At 36.2% G+C, this 26562-nt stretch overlaps 2 protein-coding genes and 2 pseudogenes across 2 annotated transcripts; 1 reads left to right on the top strand and 3 right to left on the bottom strand.

The window, feature by feature from the left end:
• Positions 1-1806: 1806 nt before the first annotated feature.
• LOC106338710 lies at positions 1807-6844 on the bottom strand (annotated as a pseudogene).
• Positions 6845-19516: 12672 nt separating this feature from the next.
• LOC106338700 lies at positions 19517-21773 on the bottom strand (annotated as a pseudogene).
• Positions 21774-22322: 549 nt separating this feature from the next.
• Positions 22323-24023, bottom strand: LOC106300049 (F-box/kelch-repeat protein At3g17530-like). Its single transcript, XM_013736105.1, has 2 exons — positions 22771-24023; positions 22323-22469 (listed from the first exon to the last, which is right to left on the bottom strand). Exons 1-2 carry the CDS (start codon positions 23925-23927, stop codon positions 22379-22381), a joined length of 1248 nt encoding a protein of 415 aa, XP_013591559.1. The 5' UTR covers positions 23928-24023; the 3' UTR covers positions 22323-22378.
• A 564-nt stretch (positions 24024-24587) lies between these two features.
• LOC106302261 lies at positions 24588-25825 on the top strand. Its single transcript, XM_013738806.1, has 5 exons — positions 24588-24633; positions 24806-24875; positions 24962-25006; positions 25378-25475; positions 25625-25825. The coding sequence occupies exons 2-5, from the start codon at positions 24822-24824 to the stop codon at positions 25701-25703; spliced, it is 276 nt and encodes a 91-aa protein (XP_013594260.1). The 5' UTR covers positions 24588-24633; positions 24806-24821; the 3' UTR covers positions 25704-25825.
• Positions 25826-26562: the final 737 nt, after the last annotated feature.

The raw sequence follows: 26562 nt of genomic DNA, 5'->3' as shown, positions 1-26562 counted from the left end.
GAAATCGTAAGTTGGGCTTCGAGTCATGTCTTAGGTCCCTTTGGGCCCGTCTTCTGGGCTGTCTTTCGACTCGAAGCATTTGTTACGGCTTCTTTCGATAAAGAACGAACTTTCCACGGTTTTTACGGTAAAGTTTGATCGATAACTTAGAATGGCGGGGAATTGTGAAATGGGTTCGCTACGGTCTTCGGGAGATAGCATCGAAGGTAGACGAGAACGCATGGACTAATGTCGTATCGATGTTTCGGAAGAACTCGGTCACTACGTAGCGACCGAGCGCTCGGTTGCTACGTAGCGACCGAACTTTGGTTCGTGATCGGCTACGTAGCGACCGAGCTCCGGCTCGAGCTCGGTCGCTACGTAGCGACCGAGCGGAACATGTGTTCGGTTGTTGCGTAGCGACCCTCTTCGAGCTCTTGTCCGATGACTCGTGTTTCTTCCGCAAAGCTTTTCATAAAGAAGAATCTATTTCGAAGAAGTATTTGTCGAAGAAGGTTTCTACGTTTTCTTCTTCGGAGATTTTGACGTTAACTTCGTTGCAACCGTTTTTGACCCCCACAATCTTCTCACCAAGAAGATCATCTTGAACCCTATTGATTTCTTTCTGGAATTATATGCAGTATTTTTCAGTTATTATGTCTTGTTCACCTTGTTTAATGGTTGAGTAATCGGCTAGCTTATCTAGGGTTCTAGGGTGTTGGTTGTAAAAGCTAAACATAAATAATCGATCATAATGTGTCTTTGTTCATATTTTTCATTACTGCTAGTTTTAACCTGATCACTTATTGCTAGATCTTAGGTTTAATCTGCTCTTTAACCGTGTAGTAGATAACTTGATATTGGGTGAATGAGCCGAGCATTCCTAGTCTGCGAAAGTAGATATTAGGGTGTTCGGTGAACCTATCGGAGTTGATCTCTATTGCCTGTAGTCGATCCCTGATCCAAACGAGAGTTTAAGCGTCAAAGTCGACTCGCAAAGGGAGCAGTATCACGACAGTGGGCTGTTCTACTCGAGTGATCCGTGTTCTAGATTGTGTTGCGTTGCGCTTGAATAAATGTTTGGTTTAGCATCAACACCCGATGAGAAACCCTAGACTGGCTTCTCTTTAAATTTACTCTTTGCAATCATTTATTTACTTGCTCATCACTACTTAAATCAAAACCCCACTATTAGTTTTAGCTAAGTTGAAAATTCATAAAAGTAAAGTATAGACTGGTCCTCTGAATTGAATCTTAAATATTACAATTACCACTGTTAACTTCACAATAGGAATATGAAATGTTCAGTGTATCAATTGTCAATAATATTTCTATAGTAGTGACTTAAAATACGTATATACGAGACTAGAGTGAAGTTTGGAGTTCTTGTTAATACCGTAAACAATCGCAAAGACCATTTATCTTGTCCAGGATTTACAGCTAAGCCACAAAGTTGTGGTGTTGATGAAGCGGTTTATTAAGCATTTCAATTGTCGTCTCAACTAGAAGAAGCTTCCCTCAGTCCTTGAAGCAAGTTCAACTACAGTTAGTGTGTGTTTCATTTGCATTAATCTGATGTATATTCGATAATAATATAGTACATCACCGATTAATAAAATCAATATAGATCCTCAAAACTTAAAATGAAATACAAAACCATTGCATTTACTCTGATTTTATGACTCAAGATTTAAGATAATAAACTTCAGTATGCGTTCAATTTTTTACAACCTTTGGGATCGTCCAAAAAAAGAAGAAAAGATAGAAATGATCATTGGGACATTCAAAGCAACAGCAGGAGTACTTCGATATGCTTTAGGCATGGTTTCACTCTTGTTTCCTATACTCTTTTGGGGCATTCAAAGGAACCCTAGGAACTCGTTTAGCTTTGGCTATTGGTGTCACTTTCGTTTCCTTAACGCTTCTTGCAGATATGCCCTCCGGTTCGTAACTGTTAATTAAAGCTCACACACAGTTGAAGAGATAAATCAAAAACTTGAAACTTGAGTTTTGAGTTTTCTAAAAAATTCAGCCTTTTATGGTTTAATCAGGGTGAAAATTTGGTATAACACCCAACAGATTTGTGAAGGAGTCAAGGTATAGCGGCGCTAGGAAGAGAACTTGGGGCTGGTTTTCTGCCGAGATCAGCGATCCCTTGGAAAAGTCCCAATTCTGGCTTGGTATTTTCAACTCCTCCGAAGAAGCTGCACGCGCCTAAGAAGGTGATTCATTCTAGTTGTAGATACTCTAGAGAGCTCTGTTTCTAGAGCAAAAAACTAATGTTTTACAAAGATGCAACAAAAAAATTTACAGCAAAAAAAATCTACCCCTTAAATTCTACACCCAAAACATAAAGCAACGGGAGAAAGCAGGAGATTATTAGTCGGCTGACTAGTAGCACCATTAGCAGAGCCGTGCGAAGGTTTAATGGGGCCTGAGGCGAATATAAAAATGGGGCTTGGAAAGATAAAATCACTCGGTAGTCTTTGAGCAGGACCTTTTTCAACCATAACAAGTCTTAATGCAGGTTTGACTTGTCCCCAATTTCCAGGATCATAGATATCTAAGATTCTACCCATATCAGTATTATCTTGAACTTGATCATTCACGTCTTCATTCTCCTTTTCACTTAGATTATCATCCTCTTCAGTGACATCAGTAACATCATCTTCAACCTCCTTATCTTCTTCATTGACATCCTCATCATTTATTTCATTCTCATCTTCCATTAGATCATCAAACTCATCACCACTTCTACCGGATTCATTAAGATTTGCTGATTTTACAAGAAATCTGTCCATAGAACCTTGCATTGATTTCACCAATGCATCAACTCTGTCTTTTTTTTGTCTTTTCTTGGCTCCTGATGCACATGATCTCGTTGGAGGCATATTTTCTGAAATTAATAATTAAACTTAAATCAACAAAGACTGAAAACTAAAAAAATAAAAAAATAAAAAAATTCACCACTTTAACAAAACTGATGATAATATAAGAGACACCTGTAGCACAGGATTGAGAACCAAGAAAGAAGACGTGTGTGCTTGCTTGAGAAAGATTGATGTGAACATTGCACGTAGAATACTTAGGAATATATACGAACCAAATATATTAAGTATAACTGCACTTTTTCCTTTTTATTTAGGAGTTTGACATATAAAACATATATTCCTTTTTTCAATTTGGAAAATTGACAATAAAATAAAATATTCATTTTTTAAAAAAAGCAATGTAGATAATTGAACTTGTATTGAATAATAAATGACAAACTTAAACCAATATCCTACTAATAATTTTTGGAAATTTGGGGCCCTAAAAAAACTATATATTTTGGGGGCCCTAGGCGAAAGCCGTTTTGGATACACTTGAAGCACAGCTCTGACCATTAGCAGCACCGCTAAATTGTTTATTGGGCCGAAGCCTTCTTCTGTGGCGAAAGTGACAAATAGAGACCGGAGGATTGTCACAACCACTGCAATTTGTCATCATAAGTGGTTGGTGACGGAGATGACATAGGCGGGAATGGGACTGAAGGCACTGGATCTACCGTTGGTAACTCAAACAATAATTTAATTGGCCTATATTTTCAGCCAGTTTATTTTTGACCTGAACTTAGTTTGAAATTTGAAAATCCGAAGCCCTCACCGTTGAGTGAACTTAGTAGCTTCTCTCCGTCTATCTCAAGCTCCGGTCATCTTGCCGGTAAGATGTTTGCGATTGTTTGCTTCCACAAACTGCGATTGTTGCAGTTTCCCATTCTTAGCTAGACCACAAATTCTAACATAAGATAGAGAAAAACTTTGATATTCTTAGAAATAATTAATAACTTTGCTAATTCTTAGAAATACTGCAGAGATAAGTTATCTGATCAGTAGTTTGACTATTAATATAAGTTATCTGACCACAAGTTTCAATATAAGAGATTGTAATTTGACAATGAGTGTATGCATCTATTGGCTTTTAGGTTATAACACAGAGTCAATGACATTTGATAGTTTTTGCCATAAAATGTATAGAATCAAAACGTCAGAGAAAACCTTATCAATGTTACATTCTTTCAAACATCAAACTGGGTGGATACACATCACCTGGCATTGGCTGTCCTTCAAGCTCAGCTTCACACACACATAGATATACTATCAAAGGCTTTAAAAGCCACCTTACTTGCTAACAGGTAGTCCTTAAAGCTCACAAACCCTTTAGGTTTCTAGAGCCTAGAGGGCTTTAATGGATTTATAACCTTTCACGTAAAGACCCATATGGAATCTTGAAATTTGGATCACCCTTTCGTGATCTCTAGGTTTTTGTACCCCCAACAACACCGTCTTTTGGATGACCATACCGACAAGACCGTGTAAGTCGAGGATGAAAGTTATTGGGTCAGAGTTTTTTTGTTTTTTGTTAAAAAATCGGGTCAGAGTTTTGCCACGCGATAAAGAAATGTTCGTAAAATGATGGTGTTGAGAAGAGCTTGTAGACTAGTGCCTTTGTAACTTTTTCAGTGGGAGAAAAAAAGATGAAGATGGAGGAGTTATATTGATTGAAGAATGAGGAGAGGTAAACCGAAATATGTTTCTTGCGATGCAAGCAAAGTCCATTTTCGTAAATGTAGAAGAATAGTTTTGAGTATTCTAAGATGTGGGGAGTGCTTATGTGGCAAAAATGTGATTCCTAATTGGTTGGATCTTCTCGTGATTTAATGAAATGCTTAACCCGGTTTTGTTTCTTTCTGATCAAATTAGGGTTTCTATTCGCGCTAGCTTTCTGCTGGTTCTCGACTTGTTATTTGGCCAATTTACTCTCAAAATCCCTGATCAGCGCCAGTATGTATACTAAAACAATTGATCAAAGTGCCCTTTTCCAATCTCGTAGTAGCTTTTGTCACTGGTTACTCGCTACAAAGTCTGCATCGGCTGCATATCTACAGCAAAACAAAAAGAGCTGCATTGTCAACGAGATGAAATTCATTTGGTTCTTGACTTGAACCACACTTCTCCATTCCACAACGCTCTCAACGGATCAAAGAAGCAAGCTCAAGGGAGTCTGTGTGCTTCTTTCGCATTAATCTGATATATATATATATCAATGTAGTAAATAAAATGAACTACAAAAGCAGTGTATTTATTCTGATTTTGAGAGTCAAGATAAGATTTTAAACTTAAATATGCGTTCTATTTATTACAACCTTTGGAGTTCTCCAATATTTGAAAAAAAAAGATACAAATCTTTGAGACATTCAAAGCAACAGCAAGAGAACTTCGATATGCTTTAGGTATGGTTTCACTCTCGTTTCCTGAACTCTTTTGGGACATTCAAAGGAACCCTAAGAACTCGCTTAGCTTTTGGCTATTGGTGTCACTTTCGTTTCCTCAACGAACTGTCCTCCGGTTCATAACTGTTAATTAAAAGCTCACACGCAGTTAAAAAAAACCCTTACCCGAAACATAAGAATATATACCTTAATTAAGCAGTGTATTAAGCATGCAGATTTTTCTTACAAGAGAACAATCTTTGTGTGAGATATAACCATTCCGTTTTAAGAACAAATTAAAGTATATGAATCTATGAAGCTAAGATGCTGATATTTAGTTTCTTGATAACTACTCTTCTCTATATGCATCCAATGCAATTATAAAGTATTTGAGTAAGATCATTAGAACAAAAAAGCAAAAAAAAGGAACTTAGTTAATATATTTGACTAACCTCCTTGTAGTTCGTTTCCTTTTGCTTTTGCGCGTACTCTTCCTTCAAAATTTGAACCGGGCTTGGAACGTAATTCATGAGATGTGGCCATGATCCATCTATAGCCCCTTCATCATAAACAATACTTTGTATATTCTTTCCAATAATTAAAATGCTGGTGCACTCTTCTTCACTATCATCATCAGGATCATCCTTGCCTGTACTACAACACACTGCCACTTTATGCTCCTCGTCCAAGACGAAACTAACAACATTTAACAACACGACGTCCACTACCAAGAACTCGCCCCACGACAACTTTTTGGTGTCAATTGTATTGCTTACCCATATCTTAATACATATGAAGATATTGATGTAACACCGAGAGTTGTTCGTCTATAACAACTGACAGAACAGCGGTATCATCATGCTCATAATTCACGAAATCACCAGGACCAACACTCTCATACGGAAGAGGGAGAAGCCCAAATCTCTCTCTTGTGAAATCAAAACTGAGTATGAACTGCTTGTCATTTTTTTTAGCAACCCAGTAAGTGTTTCCTTTCACAGAGACGCCACGAGCAGATATTTCCCAATCGTGCTCATCAACATCTACAACCCTCCATGAGTCAGACATAAAGTCATCCAGTTCAAACTCGGAAACCGTACGTATCAGTTGCTCGTCGAAGAATAACGACAATACCTCAAGATCTTGTAGCTATTAACACAAGAAGACTTGCTGCCTTTGTATCCAAGAGCATATTCGCAAGTACCATGACTTGTTATAGGTTCCACATACCTAGTTTCACAGTTACTAGGGTTGAAAACCACGAGCATTTGTTTTCCCACCATAGTGCATAACACTAACCCCTTGCAGTAGAAAAATATCATGAATTTGTAAATCATTTGAATCTTGTAAAGATCCAAGTTTGCCTCCGAACTCCATCACCGGATCAACGCTGTTATGGACTCCCTGGAGGTTGATGGTTGTTGAAAAAACACTAGTATTCAACAATAAGATAAACTCTCTTCCTGTTTGGGCCAAGTGTTTCTTGGCGAGCAGGTCTTGGCTTAGAGCATACCATCTTCTACAGGTAGTTTGCCATTGTGGTCGAGACTCTTTCGGAACAAGGGCGAGTATCTTCTTTTCCAGATCAAATGGAAGGTCGGTTATCATCACCATCTTCTTCTGGTAGTGATTTCTGACCTAATATCTCTCCAGGCAGGATTAACGATATAAACTGGGGTAAACTTTTGTTTTTTTGTTTGAACACTAAAACAAGGGCTTTTATTGTATCTTAGGGCACTACCTCCCGCGAATGTAACTTTTGCGGTTGGTAGCGGTTATTGGTGTTTTGCAATAATATCACTCAAACCGTTCTAAACCGTTTCAAATCGTTCTAAATCTCTTAAATTCAAAAACTTGTTCTTACAGACGGCTGCGGAAGTGTAAATTTTTTTTTAAAACAATATAAATACAAAATAAAAATAAAAATTTTAAATTGAAATAATAGAAGTACTAAAAGATATCTATTATATTTAATTTATATTATAAAATTTTAAAATTAAAATATTTTCTATAATTTTAACATTTTAAAAATATAATTTTAAAATTTATTTTAATATTATGATGTTTAATATTTTTATAATTATATAAAATGTAAATGTTGTTAATTTATTATTTAACCGCTGTTGAATCAGTCATAAGTGTCACGCAAATGCATTAATTTCTAATCGCAGTACCAGTCGTACAAATCTCGTAAAATCATTTATAACCGCAACGATCCGCATCCGCAAACTCATTCAACCGCAACCGCTGCAGTTACACCAGTCAAGCCCTTAGTCGTATGATAATTGTTAAATGTATTTTAAGGAATGCATATTTTGTGGAAATTTCAAATCTAAATTATCTTCCGAGAAAATCTTCCTTTGGAGATAAGATATCTTTCTTAAAATGTAGATTTATGGGTGAGTATTTCAAAAGAAACATGCTGAATAAAGTAAGGAATCATTGTGAAACAGTGAATTCTCCTCATCAATTTATCTTGGCATATTTAGAAAAGGAAAGAAAGAAATTTTAGAAAAGGTTGACCGGGTGATTGTGGTCGAGTGGTAAGGAGACGGGACTTAGACGCCAAAACGTTTCAGGTTCGATCCACCTGCTGCGCGAAACTAAATCACAATTATCTTGGTCACCTAACACGGATATGGGCCTATGCTTGACCATGCACTTCCCCTTGGAGATTAGTCTGACCCTTTCCATGGGCCCGGGATACCCCCAGGTTAATCAAAAAAAAAAAAAAAAATTAGAAAAGGTTTGTTGAAAGAAAAAAAATATTTTACAAAAGATTTATTTGTTTCTCTTAAAATATGTATCCATAAAAAAAAACAAAAGGAGGCGAGTTAGTGAGGTTATGATTTAGGCAGGAATGAGACTGAATGTATTGGAGGATTTATTTTTTAGCAGAACTGAGTTTGAAATCTGAAATCCGAAATCCGAAGCTCTCACCGTTGAGTGCTGCGTCTATCTCAATCTCCGGTCATTTCGCCGGTAAGACTCGATCTATTTGTATGTGTATCTCCGTCTACTTGGTTTGAATTGTTTTATTGGTTTGAATATATTTCAATCTCTTTAATCCAGTTTCACTGCCTTCTTCATTCCCACCTTTTGTAGACGATTCAGAAATTCAGATTAGTGATTCAATGAATGCTTATTTCTATTTAAAGTTTCGATCTTTTCTTTTTGTTTATACAATCTTGATAATGGGTTCGGCGACTACAGCTTCAGAGTTTATGTTACTGGTTGATAACTGCGAGTTTTGTGTGTGTTTATTCAAGGCTCTTTGCCTCCTGAGCTTGCTAACAATGTGGTTAGGGTATGTATCATCTCTTCTATTTTCTCACTGTGTCTAGAATAACTTGTTTTTTTTTACTGATGTATTCGTCTCTTCTTGTGGGCAGTTGTAGCGTGAATGTCTTCGTAGAGTCGTAGAGACACATTCATTGGTAAGCAGTTGAGATTTTATGTTCTTTGAATATGAGCTTGCTTTTTCAGATTTAGACACTTGAGCTCCCTCGACCACTTTAATGGCGATTTCATAGTCTGTCACACATGACCTATATATGGGGTCTTGAGCAGAAGAACGAGTTGAAGAAAATTTGAAAATACGTTTCTTGTGAGTTGTGACAAAGCATTTGCCTTGAATATTGTGGAGGAAGGGTCTGAATATTTTATCGTCTAAATGTTTCATCACCGAGAAAAACAAAGAAACCTTTGGTAATGAATGTTGTTTTATTTATCGGCTGAGTTTGACCCCAAAAACAATTGTTGCCTGAGTATTTGAATTAGGGAATAAAAACCATCAAAATGATACTAACACCGACACTCTGAAGTTTTGCGATTAGCAGTTTTAACCACTAAAGTGATATTTGTGTCACTAAAAACCTTCAATGTAACTTGTTTATCAACAAAAATCTGACCAGCAGTAAGTAAGTTTTAAAACTTATCTAATTAATAAAAATAAAAATATAGAAAATTAAATAAAAGTTTACAAAATATTTTTAAATTTTTTATTTTAAATTAAAGCAGTTACTTTCTTAAAAAAAAGAGACCTTTTTAAAAAGTTGATACATCATCGTTGACAATAACGATTTTAAACATATTAGCGTTGAAAATAACGGTTTCAAACACATCACTGATGATGATGATTGTTTTTCACATAACTAGGATGAGTAAAATACCTGAATCCGGAGAATCAAACCGAATCCAAACCAAAAAGTTAATACCAAACCCAAACCAAAATTAGTTTAATATCTGAACGGCTAAATATTATTGAAAACTCCAAAAACTCAAATTACCAAATCATTCTATATCAAAATATCCAAACAAACCAATTGTATGTTAATTTTATGTATTTTGACATATATTATTCAAATTTATATGTTATATATTATTTTTAGTTTTGGATTTTTTATGTTTAAAAGTATATTTTGATATTTAAAATTTTTTAAATAATTTAAATGGGGGTATCCACACCTGAAAAGAAACTGCAAAGATCCAAACCAAACCTGAACCAAAATTTAAAAATATCTAAATGGGTCTTAATCTCTAACCCCAAAAAAACCAAAACCTCAGAAGATTCGAAGCGAACCCGAACGGATACTCGAACGCCCACATATTCACATAACCATTAACAATGACTGCATTTGACATATATCCAATGATAATTTCCAACATCATTACTGAAAATGAGAGTATATATGTCGATAATGATGTTTTTTGACAATCATTGTCAACGACGATATGATAGTTTTTGTTAAAACAAATTATAATCTTTTTTTTGAAAATTACCATTTTATTCTAATTAATTTTAAAAATTATTTTGAGTTCTAGTCTAAATTTGTGAATTTTAAGAAATTTTATTTTTATATATTTTCATGTATTGCATTTTAATTTATTTTATTATTTAAATAATTATTTAAAAAATAACTGATACATAATTGTTTTTAGTTATATTATTTGTCAATTTTTTATTTGATAAACATGTGAATCATATTGGAGGTTTTTTGTGATACAATGATACAAATGTTAATTTGATGGTTAAAACTGATAGTCAAAAGTTTCAAAGTTTCAGTATTAGTGAATGCCATTTTAATGTTTTTAATGTGATTTTCCTATTTGTTTTATATCAAAAATAATAATGTGACACACGTGTTTGACATGTTTTATTAATATAGTGTTCGCTATATCAGATCACATTTGATTGCTGCCATGATAATATAACTATTAAGGCTATGTGCAATGACCAGTTGAATTAAAATTTCAACAATTGAATGCTCACAATGAGCTAGTTGAAAACAAAAATAATCTCATGTGGACTCACCTGTGTTGAAAAAAAAAATTTATGAGACCACATTGACACATGTCACTATATTGAAGCAATATGTTTTGATTAAAATATAAATTAAATATATGATTTTTTCTTACTGGCTACGTGTTTTTGTTATTTATTTTTTTATCCCAATTTTTTAAATATAACTATTTGATAGTAAACTTTTTATTTATTTTTTATATTTATGCCCAAATTTAGTATTTTAAAAACTCTAAAAATAGATATTTGTTTCATTTTATTTGGTCATTAATTTTTTCTTCTTTTTTGAAAAAGATTCAGTAATAAATGTTTTAATGTTTAATCATAATAATTATTTGCAAAATATAAAAAATAGTTTATTTTAATTTTTTGTTTAAGTATTAGTTATTTTAAAATTACAAGTTATATAAATGTGAAAATATAAATGAAAATAAAAAGTGGGTTAGGGTGTTGAATTTTATTAAATAAAACTATTGTAGAAGTAAAATTTGTATGAGTGTTGAATTAATAGGTGAAAGAAAAAGAATATAATGTGGATTGTTAAAAGTGTAAATTATGGTGTTGAATACTTATAACCATTGTTGATAGTCTAATACAATTTCTTGAACAGGATTGTTGCTGTATCTGATTCTTAAGTAAATCACAAGTTCTAAGGAATGATAGAGTGTTGACCCCAAAAAAAGGAATGGTAGAGAAAAAGTTTGACATTTTTAGGAATAATGTTGAGATAAGTTATTTGACCCCCACTACAAGAAAAATCGTTTTTCTTAGCGGCCAGAAAATGCTATACCCCCTTGCTTCTCGGAATCCACTCAACCTGATGGAGCAGACGAGATTCGGTGAAGATCAGAGGTGCTTCTCTAACAGTTTTCGTGTGTCAGGTGGGCCTTGTGCGGTGGTTCTCTACAAAAGCTCTGGAGTCTTGGTGTCTCGTCTGTCGATGGCGGTTGCCTCCGTTCGAGAACGATGGGGTTCTAGGGTTTGCCTCTGACGGCGTCGATTCTTCTCTGACTTTGTGCCGCGGCGAATCTCTAAAGCAAGATACGGGGGTTAGGTTTTGGGAACCGATTCTTTTGGATTTCCAGTGATTTGAGGCCGCTGGACTCTCTGGTGGTGGCGAAATCTCTGAGGTTTCTCTTAACGGAGCTTGGCTGGTATCGGACTCCCCGTGCAGAGAGATGAAGAAAGATGAATCTGTTAGATGAAGTGAGATACAGAGAATAATGTACAGAGTAAGATAGATGAGAAAGAAACACATTGATTCTTAGCCATTGATTTATGTAATCCAATGGCCAAATTAGTGATCCATAATTTCAAGAATCAACCAATAAGAAAGCAGCACGAAGATAATGGTTTGTGGCCTTTAGATCATAATTAATCAATGGCCCACGAAAAAACACCACATTTTTTTTTATCTATGGTTGTTTTAGAAATTGTTTGAACTTAAAAATTAGATAACATATTTAACATGTGAAATATAAAATTGTGGATTTGAATTTTGTGGTTATACAATTAAAGAAAAAATGATTTGGTAGTTTTGTGTTTGTGTTAAAACAAATAGAATTTAAATTTCAAGGTTCCTAAGTGTATAGGGTTTGTTTAGGGATTAAGAGTATAACGTTTGTGTTAAAATTCTGTGAGTATACATATAATAAATGTATTTTGGTTTTAACGTGTATGTCTTTTGGATTGAAATTTTAGGACTATTAGATATAAAGTTTAGGATTTTAGATTTAAAGATTATGTATGATTATAGGGTTTGGATTTCATGTATATAGGGTTTGATGTTTAATCTAAAAAGATTTAAATTTATAATTTTATATTTAAAAATTGAGGTTTAAGTTTTAAAATATGATAAAGATTGTTAGTGTGTTAGAGTTTAAATTTTATGTTTAGAGTTTAGGGTTTAAAAACTTATGTGGGGTTTAGGGATTCAAAAAACTAAATATAACGTTTTTAATTATTTTGCTATTAAACATAAGCTATCATAACGTTTCCAATTATACTATTCTATCATAGCGTTTCCAAATATACAAACGCAATCTAAAACTAACGAGTATGTTAACCATAGGAGAAAGACAAAAAACTCTATCCTCTAGTGCTATCAAAACCCTTTTTTTTTTGTAGTGCCCAAGTTCTAATATAAGACACTGGAATTTGATTACGAGTGTATGCATGGCTTTTAGTTTATAACACTAACACCAGAGTCAATGAGTTAATAGTTTATGCCATAAAAACTATAATAGTTTATGCCATAAAATCTATAGATTCAAAACGAGAAGAGATAAATCGAAAACAGGTTTCTTGTAACGCAAGAAAACTCCATTTTTTTGGATGTAAAAGCCATACGTATGGACAGACAAATAAGTATTTAGTGCGTGTAATGGTTGATTGTCAATAGTATTTCTATAGTAGTGACTTAAAATACGTATATACGAGACTAGGGTAAGGTTTGGAGTTCGTGTTAATACCGTAAACAATCGCAAAGACCATTATCTTGTCCAGGATTTACAGCTATGCCACAAAGTTGTGGTGTTGATGAAGCGTTTTACTAAGAAATTCTATTGTCCCAACTAGAATAAGCTTCCCTTGGTCCTTGAAACTGTTGGCTTCCTTTTAGATGGAAGAAATTCATTGGGTTTGGTTGGTGATACCAAACTTGGAAATTAAGCTATTGGTATTAGTCCATGAGATAAGTATTAAGCTTTAGGGGTTAGCGATACACTATATAAAGTCTCTTAACCTAATTTATGTGGTTAGAGAGAGTTGACACAAGAAAGTGCTTAAGAAGACTCATTAGACAAAAGAAAGAAAATGAGAGAAGAAGACAGATTTCGTCTGGATTTTTCAAGGAAGATTTGGAGGGTCAAACAGATCATGTTTGGGCTGATATTTTGTGGGAAGCGTTTTCAGTCAGTGGGTTAAAGGTTCACCGAAGGGATTTGGATTTCAAAGGTCGGATCTTCTGTTGTATGGATTTTAGTGAAGTTGGTCGTCACAGTTCTTCAGCAGTGCTGTCTTGAGTGTTTGGTAAATCCGACGGTTGGATCTTTTCTGATTGAGCTGAAATTTGGCAGATGTATTGTTGACTTGTTCATCGTGGATATCCACGGTGGGATTAGTCTCTGGTTTCCGTAATCCTAGTTAGCTGAGGTCGTCTTGTGGCTGCCGGTTTTGAAGCTTTTGGTGTTGCTCTCTTGTTGTTGTTGTTCTTGTGTTGGAGATAGCTCTTTGTAGCTAGAGTCTCTGTTATGTTCAGGGTGTTGAAAAGGGAGGAAGTGGTTGTACTCATACCCATTTATATAGTGGATTTTTGAGTGGACTACGGTCCCATTGGTTTTTCCTTCTCACATCGAGGAGGTTTTCTAACGTTAAAAATTGATTGTCTCATTTAGTTTCTGCTTATATTATATCCTGCTATCGTCGAACTATTTTCCTTACAGGTTCACACAAGGTCAGGGGAACACGATCAGGCCGTTACATTACGCTGTGCCTCGTGCCCGTTTTTCCCAACAAAGTGGTATCAGAGCTTCTGGTTTTAGAGCTTTGGGTTTGATAACTTCAGGTTATTATTTGCTTGTGTGAATGATGGAGAATATGGGTAGGATGATAAGCTTGAATGCTGATAACTATCATCTATACAAGGGCAAGATGGAGGATGTGCTCTTTGTTAAAGAATTCCTTGTTCCAGTCTTCGAGGAGAAGAAACCTAAGAAGAAGACGAATGAAGAGTGGAAGTTACTGCATCGCCAAGTGTGTGGGCTGATAAGGTAGTGGGTAGATGATAATGTTTTGCATCATATTGAGACTGAAACGGATGCTCATTCTTTGTGGAAGAAGCTGGAGCAGTTGTATGCTAGGAAGACCGGAAACAACAAGATGTACATGATTAAGAGGCTGATTGAGCTGAGGTATCAGGAGGGAACTCCGATGACGGATCACTTGAATGCGTTTCAGAGATTGCTCAACAAGCTGTCTGATATGGGCATCAAGTTTGATGATAAGATTCACGGTCTGTGGCTTCTTAGTACTTTACTAGATTCTTGGGAGGTTTTCAATATGTCTCTTTTCAACTTAGCGTCGGAAGACAGTCGAATGCTAGCAGTTCACGTTCAGATGTCTTTGTTACTGAGTCAAGGGAGAGGAGTTAAAGTAGAGATCCCAAGAGGGACAAGAACAGAAGCATGAGCAAATCTAATAAATTTGCTAATATGGAGTGATATTTCTGTCACAAGAAAGGGCACATGAAGAAGGATTGTTGAAAGTTGAAAAACAAGCAGCAAGGTAATCAAGAAGAAAATGTGGATCGGGTGACTGTCACCGAAGATCAGTTTCTCATTCTTCTTGACGGTGATGCTATTAATGTCGCATGCCAAGACACCAGTTGGGTGATTGATAGTGGAGCTACTACTCATGCAACATCACAGCGGGATTTGTTTTCTACCTATACTACGGGTAATTATGGTTCTGTGAAGATGGGGAATGATGCGATGGCTCAGGTTGCTGGCATTGGTGATATATGCTTGGAGACTAGTCTTGGGGCTAAATTGGTGCTTAAGGATGCTAAGCATGTTCCTGATATTAGGATGAATCTGATATCGATGGGAAGACTTGATGATGAGGGTTATTTCAGTTTGCACGGTGGTGGTAAATGGAAGCTCTCTCGCGGTTCTTTGATTGTGGCTCGAGGTGAGGAGTCTTCATCTTTCTATTGGATGCAAGCTAAGGTCTCCAAAGATGTTAATGCGGTGGATAATGATGGTGCCATGGAGTAATGGCATAAGAGACTCGATCAAATGAGTGAGAATGGAATGTCTGTGTTGTCTAAGAATGAGGTGATTCCAGGAATCTCTGGTTTGCATTGCTTTGCGGGAAAACAACACAAGGTGTCTTTCAAGTCTTTTGCGCCTCCTAGGAAACCCTAGGTGTTGGATTTGGTACATTCAGATGTGTGTGGTCCAATGAAGACAAGATCTCTTGGCGGCGCATCATATTTTGTGATTGTAATTGATGATCATTCAAGGAAGTTGTGGATATTTCCTATGAGGACGAAGGATCAGATGCTGGGATATTTTAAGCATTTTGTGGCGTTTGTTGAGAGATAAACGGGAAAGAAGCTGAAGTGTATCTGCAGTGATAATGGTGGAGAGTTATTTGGACCATTTGATGCTTATTGCAAAGAGCATGGAATAAGGCATCAGTTCACGCCACCTAAGACTCCAGGGTTAAATGGGTTGGCTGAAAGGATGAACAGAACGATTGTCGTGAGGATGAGATGTTTGATCTCACAGTCGGTTTTATCGATGACTCTATGGGGAGAAGCTTTAATCACGGTGGTTCATGTGCTGAATTTGTCACCGAGTGCTCCATTGGATGGTGATATTCCAGAGAGAGTTTGGACTGGTAAGGATGTTTCTTACAGTCACTTGAGGGTCTTTGGGTGTAAGGCATATGTTCATATTTCCAAAGATGAGAGATCGGAACTTGAGATGAAGTCACGGCAGTGTGTGTTCATCGGTTATGGTCATGATGAGTTTGGGTACAGATTTTATGATCTCGTTGAAAGGAAGCTCGTAAGGAACAGAGATGTTGTGTTCATGGAAGATCAAATGATTAAGGACATTGACAAGTTGAAAATTCCAGCTCAGGTTTATGAGAGTTTGATCGATACAGAGGCTACTCCTTCTATATCAGTCCACGGTGAGGTCAAGGTTGAGGTTCAAGATGATACAGCTAGTGCAGATGCTCCCGCACACGAAGACGGTAATGGTGATCATGGTGACGATCATGGTGAGACATCAGCTGCTGAGAACCAACCTACTGTTGTAAGAAGATCCGAGAGAGGTCTTAAACCGTCGACAAGGTATGATCCTAGTGAGTATGTTTTACTTACTGATGGGGGAGAGCCTGAAAGCTATGATGAAGCTTTGGAGGATGAACACAAGGATATGTGGTTTGGCGCCATGGATGAGGAGATGGATTCTTTTGAGGAGAACCATACTTTTGAGTTGGTGGAATTGCCTAAGGGCAAGAAGGCTCTGCTTAATAATAAGTGGGTGTACAGAATTAAGCATGAGGATACAAATTTGCCACCTCGACACAAGGCTAGATTGGTTGTGAAAGGCTACAGCCAAAAAAGGAATTTGATTATCATAAAATCTTTTCTCCTATTGTGAAGATGTCATCCATTCGGATTGTGCTTGGATTGACATCGAGCCTTGATTTAGAGTTTGAGCAAATGGATGTGAAGACTGTTTTTCTTCGTGGTGATTTGGAGGAAGAGATTTACATGGAACAACCGGAAGGCTATGTGAAGAAGGACAAGGAAAATTTAGTTTTCCTGTTGAAGAAAAGCCTTTATGGATTGAAGCAAGCACTGAGGCAGTGGTACATGAAGTTCAAGTTTGTTATGGGGGAGCATGGTTATGCTGAAACTGATTCAGACCATTGTGTATTTGTGAAGGTGTTTGGTGAGGATGATTTTATCATCTTGTTGTTGTATGTCGATGATATGTTGATTGTGGGCAGGAACATGGACATAATTAAGGAGCTGAAAGAGCAGCTTAGTGAGTCCTTTGCCATGAAAGACATGGGTCCAGCGAAACAGATTCTCGGTTTGAGAATTGTTCGAGATAGAGGTGAGAAGATGATTCACTTATCTCAGGAGAAGTACATTGAAAAAGTACTTAAGCGGTTTCACATGGACAAGTCTAAAGTGTTAAGTACTCCTCTTGCTCCACACTTAAGGCTGAGCAGTCAACAAAGTCCAAAGACATATGCGGAGAAAGAAGATATGGCGAAGGTTCAATATGTTTCTACAGTGGGTAGTTTGATGTATGTCATGGTCTGTACAAGACCAGGTTTAGCTTACGTCATTGGAGTTGTCAGCAGGTTTCTCTTCAATCCGGGAAGAGAACATTGGAATGATGTGAAGTGGATTTTGAGATATCTCTGAGGGACTTCTGATCTGAAGATTACATTTGGGGGTAAGAAAGCTTTGCTGGTCAGTTTCACTGATTCTGACATGTCTTGAGATGTTGATTCTAGCAAGTCTACTTCGGGTTTCTTGATAACATTTGCGGGTGGAGCTGTTGCATGGCAGTCAAGGCAGAAAAAGTGCGTTGCACTATCTACCACTGAGGCAGAGTTCATTGCTGCAACTGAAGCTTGTAAAGAGTTGCTGTGGATGAAGAACTTCTGTGAATAGATCGGTTTCAATCAATAAAAGTATGTGTTGATGTGTGATAGTCAAAGCGCCATCTGTCTCGGGAAGAACTCTACATTTCATTCGTAATCAAAACACATTCAGAGGAGGTATCTAAGATGTGGTTGCTTCTAAGGAAGTGGAACTTGAGAAAGTTCATCCGAATGATAATGGAGCTGATATGATGACAAAGTCTTTGCCGAGAGGGAAGCTTGACGTATGCCGAGGGATAGCCGGAATGGATGTTTCCTCCACCTAGTCGGAGGGGGAGTTTGTTGGGTTCCTTCTAGATGGAGAAAACCCATTGGGTTTGGTTGGTGATAACCAAACTTGGAAGTTGAGCCATTGGTATTAATCCATGATATTAGTATTGGGCCTTGGGGGTTAGTGAGATACTATATAACCTAATTTATGTGGTTATAGAGAGTTGACACAAGAAAGTAGAATGCTTACGAAGACTCATTAGACAAAAGAGAGAAAAGGAGAGAAGAAGACATATTTTGTCTGGGTTTGTCAAGGTAGATTTGGAGGGTCAAACGGATCCTGTTTGGGCTGATATTTTTTGGGAAGATTCTTCGGTCAGTGGTTAAAGGTTCACCGAAGATATTTGGATTTCAAAGGTTAGATCTTCTGTTGTCTAGGTTTTAGTGAAGCTGGTTGTCACTGTTCTTCAGCAGTGATGTTTTGAGTGTTTGGTAAATCCGATGGTTGGATCTTCTCTGATTGAGGTGAAATTTGGCAGATGTGTTGTTGACTTTTTCATCTTGGATTTGTACGGTGGGATTAGTCTCTGGTTGCCGAAATCCTAGTGAACTGAGGTCGTCTTGTGGCTGCCTGTTTTGAAGCTTTTGGTGTTGTTCTCTTGTTGTTGTTGTTCTTGTGTTGGAGATAGCTCTTTGTATCTAGAGTTTCTGTTCTGTTCAAGGTGTTTAACATGGAGGACGTGGTTGTACTCATACCCATTTATATAGTGGATTTTTGAGTGAACTACGGTCTCGTTGGTTTTTCCTTCTCACATCGAAGAGGTTTTCCAACGTTAAAAAGTGATTGTTTCATTTAGTTTCTGCTTATACTATATCATGCTATCGTCGAAGTATTTTCTTCACAGGTTCACACAAGGTCAGAAGAACACAATCAGGCCGTCACTTTCTGTTGCGCCTAGTGGCCGTTTTCCCCAACAGAAGCAAGTTCAACTACAGTTAGTGTGTGTTTCATTTGCATTAATCTGATGTATATTCAATACTAATATAGTACATAACCTATTTATAAAACCAATATAGATCCTCAAAAGTTAAAATGAAATACAAAACCATTGCATTTTCTCTGATTTTAAGAGTCAAGATAAGATAAAAACTTCAGTATGCGTTCAATTTATTACATTCAAGGCAACAGCAGGAGTACTTCGATATGCTTTAGGTATGGTTTCACTCTCGTTTCCTAAAACTCTTTTGGCTATCGGTGTCACTTTCGTTTCCTTAACGCTTCTTGTAGATATCCACCTCCCCCCTCCCCCCCGCCACCCAAAACCTCACACACAGTTAAAGAGAACCTTTACCCGAAACATAATATTGTATGTATACCCTTAAGCAGTCTTTTAAACAAGACAACAATCTTTGTGTGAGATATAAGCATTCCGTTTTAAGACTAAGGAACAAAGTATATAAGTCTATGAAGCAAACAAATTGCTGACGTTTAGTTTCTTAGTAACTACTATTTTCTATATGCATCCAATCTAAATATAAAGTATTTGAGTAGAAAGAAACTTGGTTAATATATTTGACTAACCTCCTTGTTTTTCTTTTTCTTTTGCCTTTGGAGTACTCTTCTTTGAAATGTGAACCGGGCTTGGAACGTAGTTCAGTAGTTGTGGCCATAAACCATCTCTAATCCTTTTGACCATAGACATGTTTATGTACATTCTCTCCAATGATGGAAATGCTGGTACACTGTTCTTTAAAAACATCCTTGCATGTACTACAACACACTGCCACTTTATTCTCCTCATCCGACCCGAAGCTTACAACAGTTATCACCTTTCCTTACATAAAATTACCCAACACACGACATCTCTTTGGTTTCAATCTTACCGCTCATCCATATCTTCATCTCTAATGAATACCTATGAAGATAGTGATGTAACACTGAGAGCTGTTCGTCTCTAACAACTGACAGAACAGCGGTATTTTCATACTTATCAGTCATGAAATAATCATAGCCATCACTCTCATACGGAAGAGGGAGAAGTCCAAATCTCTCTCTTGTGAAATCAAAACTGAGTATGAATTGAAAGAACTCGTTGTCATTTTTCTTTGCAACCCAGTAAGCGTTTCCTTTCACAGACACGCCACGAGCAGATATGTCCCAATCATGATTATCGACATCAATAAGAGTCAGAGCTAAACTCATACAATTCAAACTCGGAAACTGTGCGTACTAACTGTATGTTGTAGTAACGACAATACCTCAAGATCTTGTAGTTGTTAATGCAAGAAGAGTTGCTGCCTTCTTATCCAAGAGCATATAAATCAGATGTCATATAAGATGTACATGCTCCAGGTTCGACATACCTAGTTTCACCGTTACTAGGGTTTTTTTTTTTTAAAGGGCTTCACCGTTACTAGGGTTGCAAACCACGATCATTTTTTTCCCCACCATAGTGCATAATAACAAACCCTGGCAGTAAAAGATATCATGTATTCGTAAATAATTTGAATCTTTTAAAGATTCAAGTGTACCTCCAAACTCCATCACCGGATCAACATTGTTATGGACTCCCTGGAGATTGATAACTGTTGAATAAACACTATCATTCAAAAATAAGGTGAACTCTCGTATCTCGTCCTGCTTGAGCCAAGTGTTTCTCGGAAAGTAGCTCTGGGAGTAAAGTGTATCTTCTTTTCCAGATCAAATGGAAGGTCAGATATCATCAACATCTTCTAGTAGTGATTTCTAACCTATATCTCTCTAGGCAGAAAGCATATAGGACTAACGATTTGTAAACTTTTTTTTGAACACCAAAACTAGAGTAGACTAAGGGAAAATGATCATTTAATTCCTCAAGTATTTGAAATTAACAGTTTAAATCCTCAACTCTTGGGTATGCAATTTAAATCCCAATGTTTCACAACATTAGTCTTGAAAAAAGTAAACGTTAGACAATACCAAAAAAAACGTTAAATTAAACAGCTAATCTCCTTCTATTTTGTTTCTTATCATCTGCTTCCCCAAATCAAAACCCAGAGTTCTAAATCCCAAAAGCAGCATCTTCTTCATATCAAAATTCAGAATTTTATTTCCTAAAATAAAGTCTCCGCCGGCTTTAAGACTCTAAAGAAGATTAATTTTTGAAGTTTAGCTTCTTTAAAGCAAGCTCTAACCTCTTAGATTTGATTTAGAGAATATGTTTTTAGCGATAAAAGAAAGTTTTTGAAGTCAACACAAACATTAGGATTTAAATTGCATACCAAGAATTGAGGATTTAAACTGTTAATTTCAAATACTTGAGGAATTAAATGATCATTTTCCCAGTAGACTAAAACTAATTTTCATTGGGATTTTATTGTATATTTGTATCTTGTTTGTGTGATAATTGTTAACGGTGTTTTAGGGAAATGCATATTGATAAGATATCTTTTTTTGGAGATATATCTTTCTTGAAATGAAGATTTATGGGACTATATTTTCAAAAGGAATATCCTAAATTACTAAGGAATAATAATTTGTTAAAGAGTGAAATCATCTCATCAATTTATTTAGGCGTATTTATAGAAAATGAAAGGAATACATTTTACAAAATACCCAAAATATGATTTAGAGAATACATTTTTTGACAGCTCGAAGAGAATATAAAGTAATCAAAACTTTATATACTCTTCGAGCCGTCAAAAATCCAAAATAAAAAATTTGAGCCCTTACAAAAAGAATTTATAGACAAAAAAATATTTTATAAAAGTTTTTTTTCAAAAAATAGAATATGTCGGAATTGATATTAAAAATTCACCTCTAACTGGTAATTTTGATGGGATGATGAAGTTCATAATCGTGTTAGAGTGACTTTTATTTTACCAAGATGTAGGATGTCAATGTTTCAAAAATAGAATGCTACATTCTAAATAACTTATAAGAAATTGCATTCGATGACTATAGAAAGAACAAATATTAGTTATATGGAAAACGGAATAATAGACACTGTGCTTATTTGATAAACCCCGGCTAACCTCAATAGACTATATAGCGAAAAAGAAGTGAACTTTGGAAGAACCTTCGTCTTTCTTTTTCTTAAAGTTAGAGGAAACTTGAACCACACTTCTCCTTTCCACTACGCTCTCAACGTCTCTCGAGAGCAAAGAAGAAGTTGGAGTTAGTCTGTGTGCTTCTTTCGCATTAATCTGATGGTATCAATGTAAATAAAATGAAATACAAAACCATTGCATTTACTCAGATTTTAAGAGTCAAAATAAGATAATAAACTTCAATATGCGTTCAATTTATTACAACCTTTGGGATTGTCCAAAAAAAAAAAAAAGAAGAAAAGATAGAAATCATTGCAACATTCAAAGCAACAGCAAGAGAACTCCGATGTGCTTTTTAGGTCTGGTGTCACTTTCATTTCCTAAACCATTTTGGGACATTCAAAGCAACCCTAGAAACTTCGATATGCTTTAGGTTTTGCTTTGGGTGTCACTTTTGTTTCCTCAACGCTTCTTGCCGATGTGCCCTCCTCCGGTTGATGCCTGTTAAAGCTCACAAACAGTTAAAAGGGAGCCCTAACACAAAACATAATAATATAAATACCTTAGCAGTCTTTTAAACATGCATTTTTTCTTACAAGAGAACAGTCTTTGTGTGAGATTTAAGCATTCCGTTTTAAGAACAACGCATATGAATCTATGAAGCTATAAGATGCTGATATTTAGTTTCTTAATAACTACTCTTCACTATATGCATCCAATGCAATTTTAAAGTATTTGAGTAAGATCATTAATTAGAACAAAGAAAAACTAAAAAAAAACTTAGTTAATATATTTGACTAACCTCCTTGCAATTCGTTTCCTTTTGCTTTTGCGCGTACTCTTCCTCACAACGTGAACCGGGCTTGGAACGTAATTCATGAGATGTGGCCATGATCCATCTATTGTCACTTCTTCATCATAAACATGTCTCTGTATATTCTCTCCAATAACGAAAATGCTGGTACCCTCTTCGTCACCATCATCCTTGTCTGTACTACAACACACTGCCACTTTATGCTCCTCGTCAACCACGAAGCTGACAACATTTAACAACACTACGTCCACTACCAAGAACTGGCCCCACGACACCTTTTTGGTGCCAATCATGTTGCTCACCCATATCTTCATCTCAAATGAAAACAAATGAAGATACTGATGTAACACCGAGAGTTGTTCGTCTCTAACAACTGACAGAACAGCGGTATCTTTATGCCCATAATCCACTGAAACACCAGGACCAGCACTCTCATACGGAAGAGGGAGAAACCCAAATTTCTCTCTTGTGAAATCAAAACTGAGTATGAACTGGTTGCCATATCTTTTAGCAACCCAGTAAGTGTTTCCCTTCACAGACACGCCGCGAGCTGATATGTACGCATCATGCTCATCCACATCTAACACCCTCCATGAGTCAGACATAAAGTCATACAGTTCAAACTCGGAAACCGTACGCCTCATTTGCATGTCGAAATAACGACAATACCTCAAGATCTTGTAGCTATTAACACAAGAAGACTTGCTGCCTTTGTATCCAAGAACATATTCGCAACTGCCATTACTTCTAGGTTTGACATACCTAGTTTCACGGTTACTAGGGTTGCAAACCAGGAGCCTTTGTTTTTTCACCATATTGCATAGCACCAACCCCTTGCAGTAGAAAATACTATCTATTTGTAAATCATTTGAATCTTGTAAAGATCCAAGTTTACCTCCGAACTCCATGGCCGGATCAACGTTGTTATGGACTCCCTGGGGGTTGATGGTTGTTGAAAAAACACTAGTATTCAACAATAAGATGAACTCTCTTCCTGTTTGAGCCAAGTGTTTCTTGGCGAGTAGATCTTGGCGTACAGCGTACCATCTCTTGCAGGTAGTTTGCCATTGTGGTCGAGACTCTTTCGGAACAAGGGCGAGTATCTTCTTTTCCAGATCAAATGGAAGGTCGGTTATCATCACCATCTTCTTCTAGTAGTGATTTCTGACCTAATATCTCTCCAGGCAGAAAGTATAGGAGAAACGATACAAACTAGGGTGAACTTTTGTTTTTTTTTTTGTTTGAACACCAAAACAAGGGTAAACTAAAACTGTTTTTCATTGGGCTTTTATTGTATCTTAGTAGTATGATAATTGTTAAAATATTTTAGGGAAATGCATATTTTGTGAAAATTTCAAATCTAAATTATATCTTTCTTTTGGAGAAAAGATATCTATCTTAAAATGTAGATTTATGGGAGACTTTTTTTTGGCCAAAAGATTTATGGGAGACTAATTTCAAAAGAAATATGCTGAATAAAGTAAGGAATGATTCTTTGTGAAACAGTGAATTCTTCTCATCAGTTTATTTAGGCATATTTAGAAAAGGAAAGAAATAATTTGTTGATAAAAAAATACTTTATAAAATTATTTGTTTCTTTTGAAATATATTTTCATTCAACAAAAAGATGAGAATGGGAGGCGAGATAAGTTTAACGGTTGAGATTTATGATCTAGGCGGGAATGGGACTGAATGAGAACCGTTGGTACACAAACAATGACTTAATGGGCCTAGATTGTCGGCCCGTTTATGTTTGACCAGAACTGAGTTTGAAATCTAAAAATCCCAAGCTCTCACCGGTGAATGCCTGCTTCTATCTCAAGCTCTGGTCACTTCGCCGATAAAGACTTGGTTTGAATTGTTTTATTGGTTTTATATATTTCAATCTTTTTAATCCAGTTTCAGATTAGTGATGCTTATTCCCATTTAAAGTTTTGATAATTGGTTTTCTGTACAAAGATCACAGCTTCAAGGTTTCTGTTTCTGACTGATAACTGTGAGTTTTGTGTGTTTTCCTTAATAGTTGAATCTCTTTAGAAATGCCGACTCTACAAGGCTCTTTGCCTCCTGAGCTCGCTAACAATGTGGTTAGGGTATGTATCATCTCTTCTATTTACTCTCCGTGTCTTAGATTTAACTTGTTTTTTTTACTGATTTATTCGTCTCTTCTTGTTGGCAGTTGTACCGTGAATGTCTTCGTAGAGCTACATTCATTGGTAAGCAGGTGAGTTTTTCTGCGCTTTGTATATGAACTTGCTTTGTTAGATTTAGACACTACTGTATTGCATTCATTGTGTTTGGTATGATTGATATTCCTGTTTCATATCAACACTGTGGATGTATTGAAGTTTATCACTGTTCTTTACCCTCACATCTACCTTTTAGTCTCACTTAATTAAATATAAAGCAAAATGTTGAGAGCTTTTATTTGGACCATTTGTATCGATATCATGCAGCCGTAAGAGTTTGAGATTTGATATTATATCATCATTTCTATTTTGATTCAGTTAGGAAGATTTGGCCTTTTCTGCCTAGAGTTGGCTTGGGATTTGAACTTTTTCTTTTTTTTTCTGTTAACTCGTTTGTGCCTTGCAGCAACACAACACTGAGCTGGTGGTTGGTATGGTGAGGCAGCAATTTAAAAAGCACATGAATGAGACAGACCCCGAGAAGATTCAGAAGTTAAAGGATGAGTAAGTCTTAGTTTCCTCCCTAAGCCTCTAGTGAATTCTCACACATACACAGATTGCACTCTTGGGGTTTTATCATGTATATGTATGTATATACGTCTATCTGGAAAGTTTGCATTGACTCAAAAAAGTTTTATGTTGGTATTTGGCAGTGCTGCTCGGGGACTCATCAATCACATGTTGTTTGAGTCAGCGAAGCTAACAGGACGCAAGGTTAGCCAGAGATCGTGATGCAGCCTTGTTGTTATCGTTATGCGCTTTCTGGTTCATTGTATTCTGATAATGCATTTAGTGGGCTTTAATAAAGAACTTTGTAATGATTCATAACATTGATGATCTTGGTTTGCAATTCAATTCAGTGGTTCTGTACTTCAAATTGAATCATACTGTTCGTTGACTCTGGTTTAGATACACTATATTGGACGCTTTGAAAATGATTAACAAATAGATTATGACAGACATAAGAAAGAAAGAAATCCTAAAATCTGTTCGATTATTCAACATGCAGAGTGATGCTTTATAGCATCAATTTCAAAAGATGGTAGATACAAAACATCCTTTCTATCACATAGTCTTCATAGACAATCTAAGCTGATCCCACATGAGCATTTGCATCTCAAAACTAGCATCATGGGTGCATTAAACCATCCATTGGAAATATTAAATCATTCATATATTTCCGTAGACGCCACGCTAATCGGATAGTTTGGTTCGGCCCAAATCCCCTCCAAATAAGTTTGATTCAGTTCAGTATTTTGGGTAGTTCGATTTTTAAATATTTTACGATAACTAGTCAAAGTTTTTGTTTTCGGTAATATTTCGGTTAAAATTTATTTAAATTCGGATAATTCTTGTTAGTTCGGTTAATTCGGTTCGATATTTTGGTTAATTCGGTTAGTTTAATTTAAAATTTGAATTAAAATTTGAAAAATTGACACTACAAGAACACATCGGTATTCTGACGGACATTCCGACGGACAACGAAATCCTCGGAATATCCCGAGGAATTTCCGAGGAAATTCCGAGGAAACCCAATTCCGAGGAAATTGGGTTTCCTCGGAATTTCCTCGGAATATACCGACGGAATTCC

Source organism: Brassica oleracea, chromosome C1, assembly GCF_000695525.1.
Source record: "Brassica oleracea var. oleracea cultivar TO1000 chromosome C1, BOL, whole genome shotgun sequence".
Taxonomy (NCBI): domain Eukaryota; kingdom Viridiplantae; phylum Streptophyta; class Magnoliopsida; order Brassicales; family Brassicaceae; genus Brassica; species Brassica oleracea.
The sequence above is the reverse complement of the archived record's forward strand: the minus strand, read 5'-3'. Positions and strand labels throughout refer to the sequence as shown.

Bases quoted from the DNA above. Each gene is read 5' to 3' on its own strand.
- LOC106302261 (XM_013738806.1), top strand. From the start codon at position 24,822: ATGCCGACTCTACAAGGCTCTTTGCCTCCTGAGCTCGCTAACAATGTG. The intron at 24,876-24,961 runs GTATGTATCATC...TCTTGTTGGCAG, and splicing joins TCGCTAACAATGTGGTTAGG to TTGTACCGTGAATGTCTTCG. The intron at 25,007-25,377 runs GTGAGTTTTTCT...TGTGCCTTGCAG, and splicing joins CTACATTCATTGGTAAGCAG to CAACACAACACTGAGCTGGT.
- LOC106300049 (XM_013736105.1), bottom strand. From the start codon at position 23,927: ATGGTGATGATAACCGACCTTCCATTTGATCTGGAAAAGAAGATACTC. The intron at 22,470-22,770 runs GTTAGTCAAATA...GAGCTTTAACAG, and splicing joins AGGAAACGAATTGCAAGGAG to GCATCAACCGGAGGAGGGCA.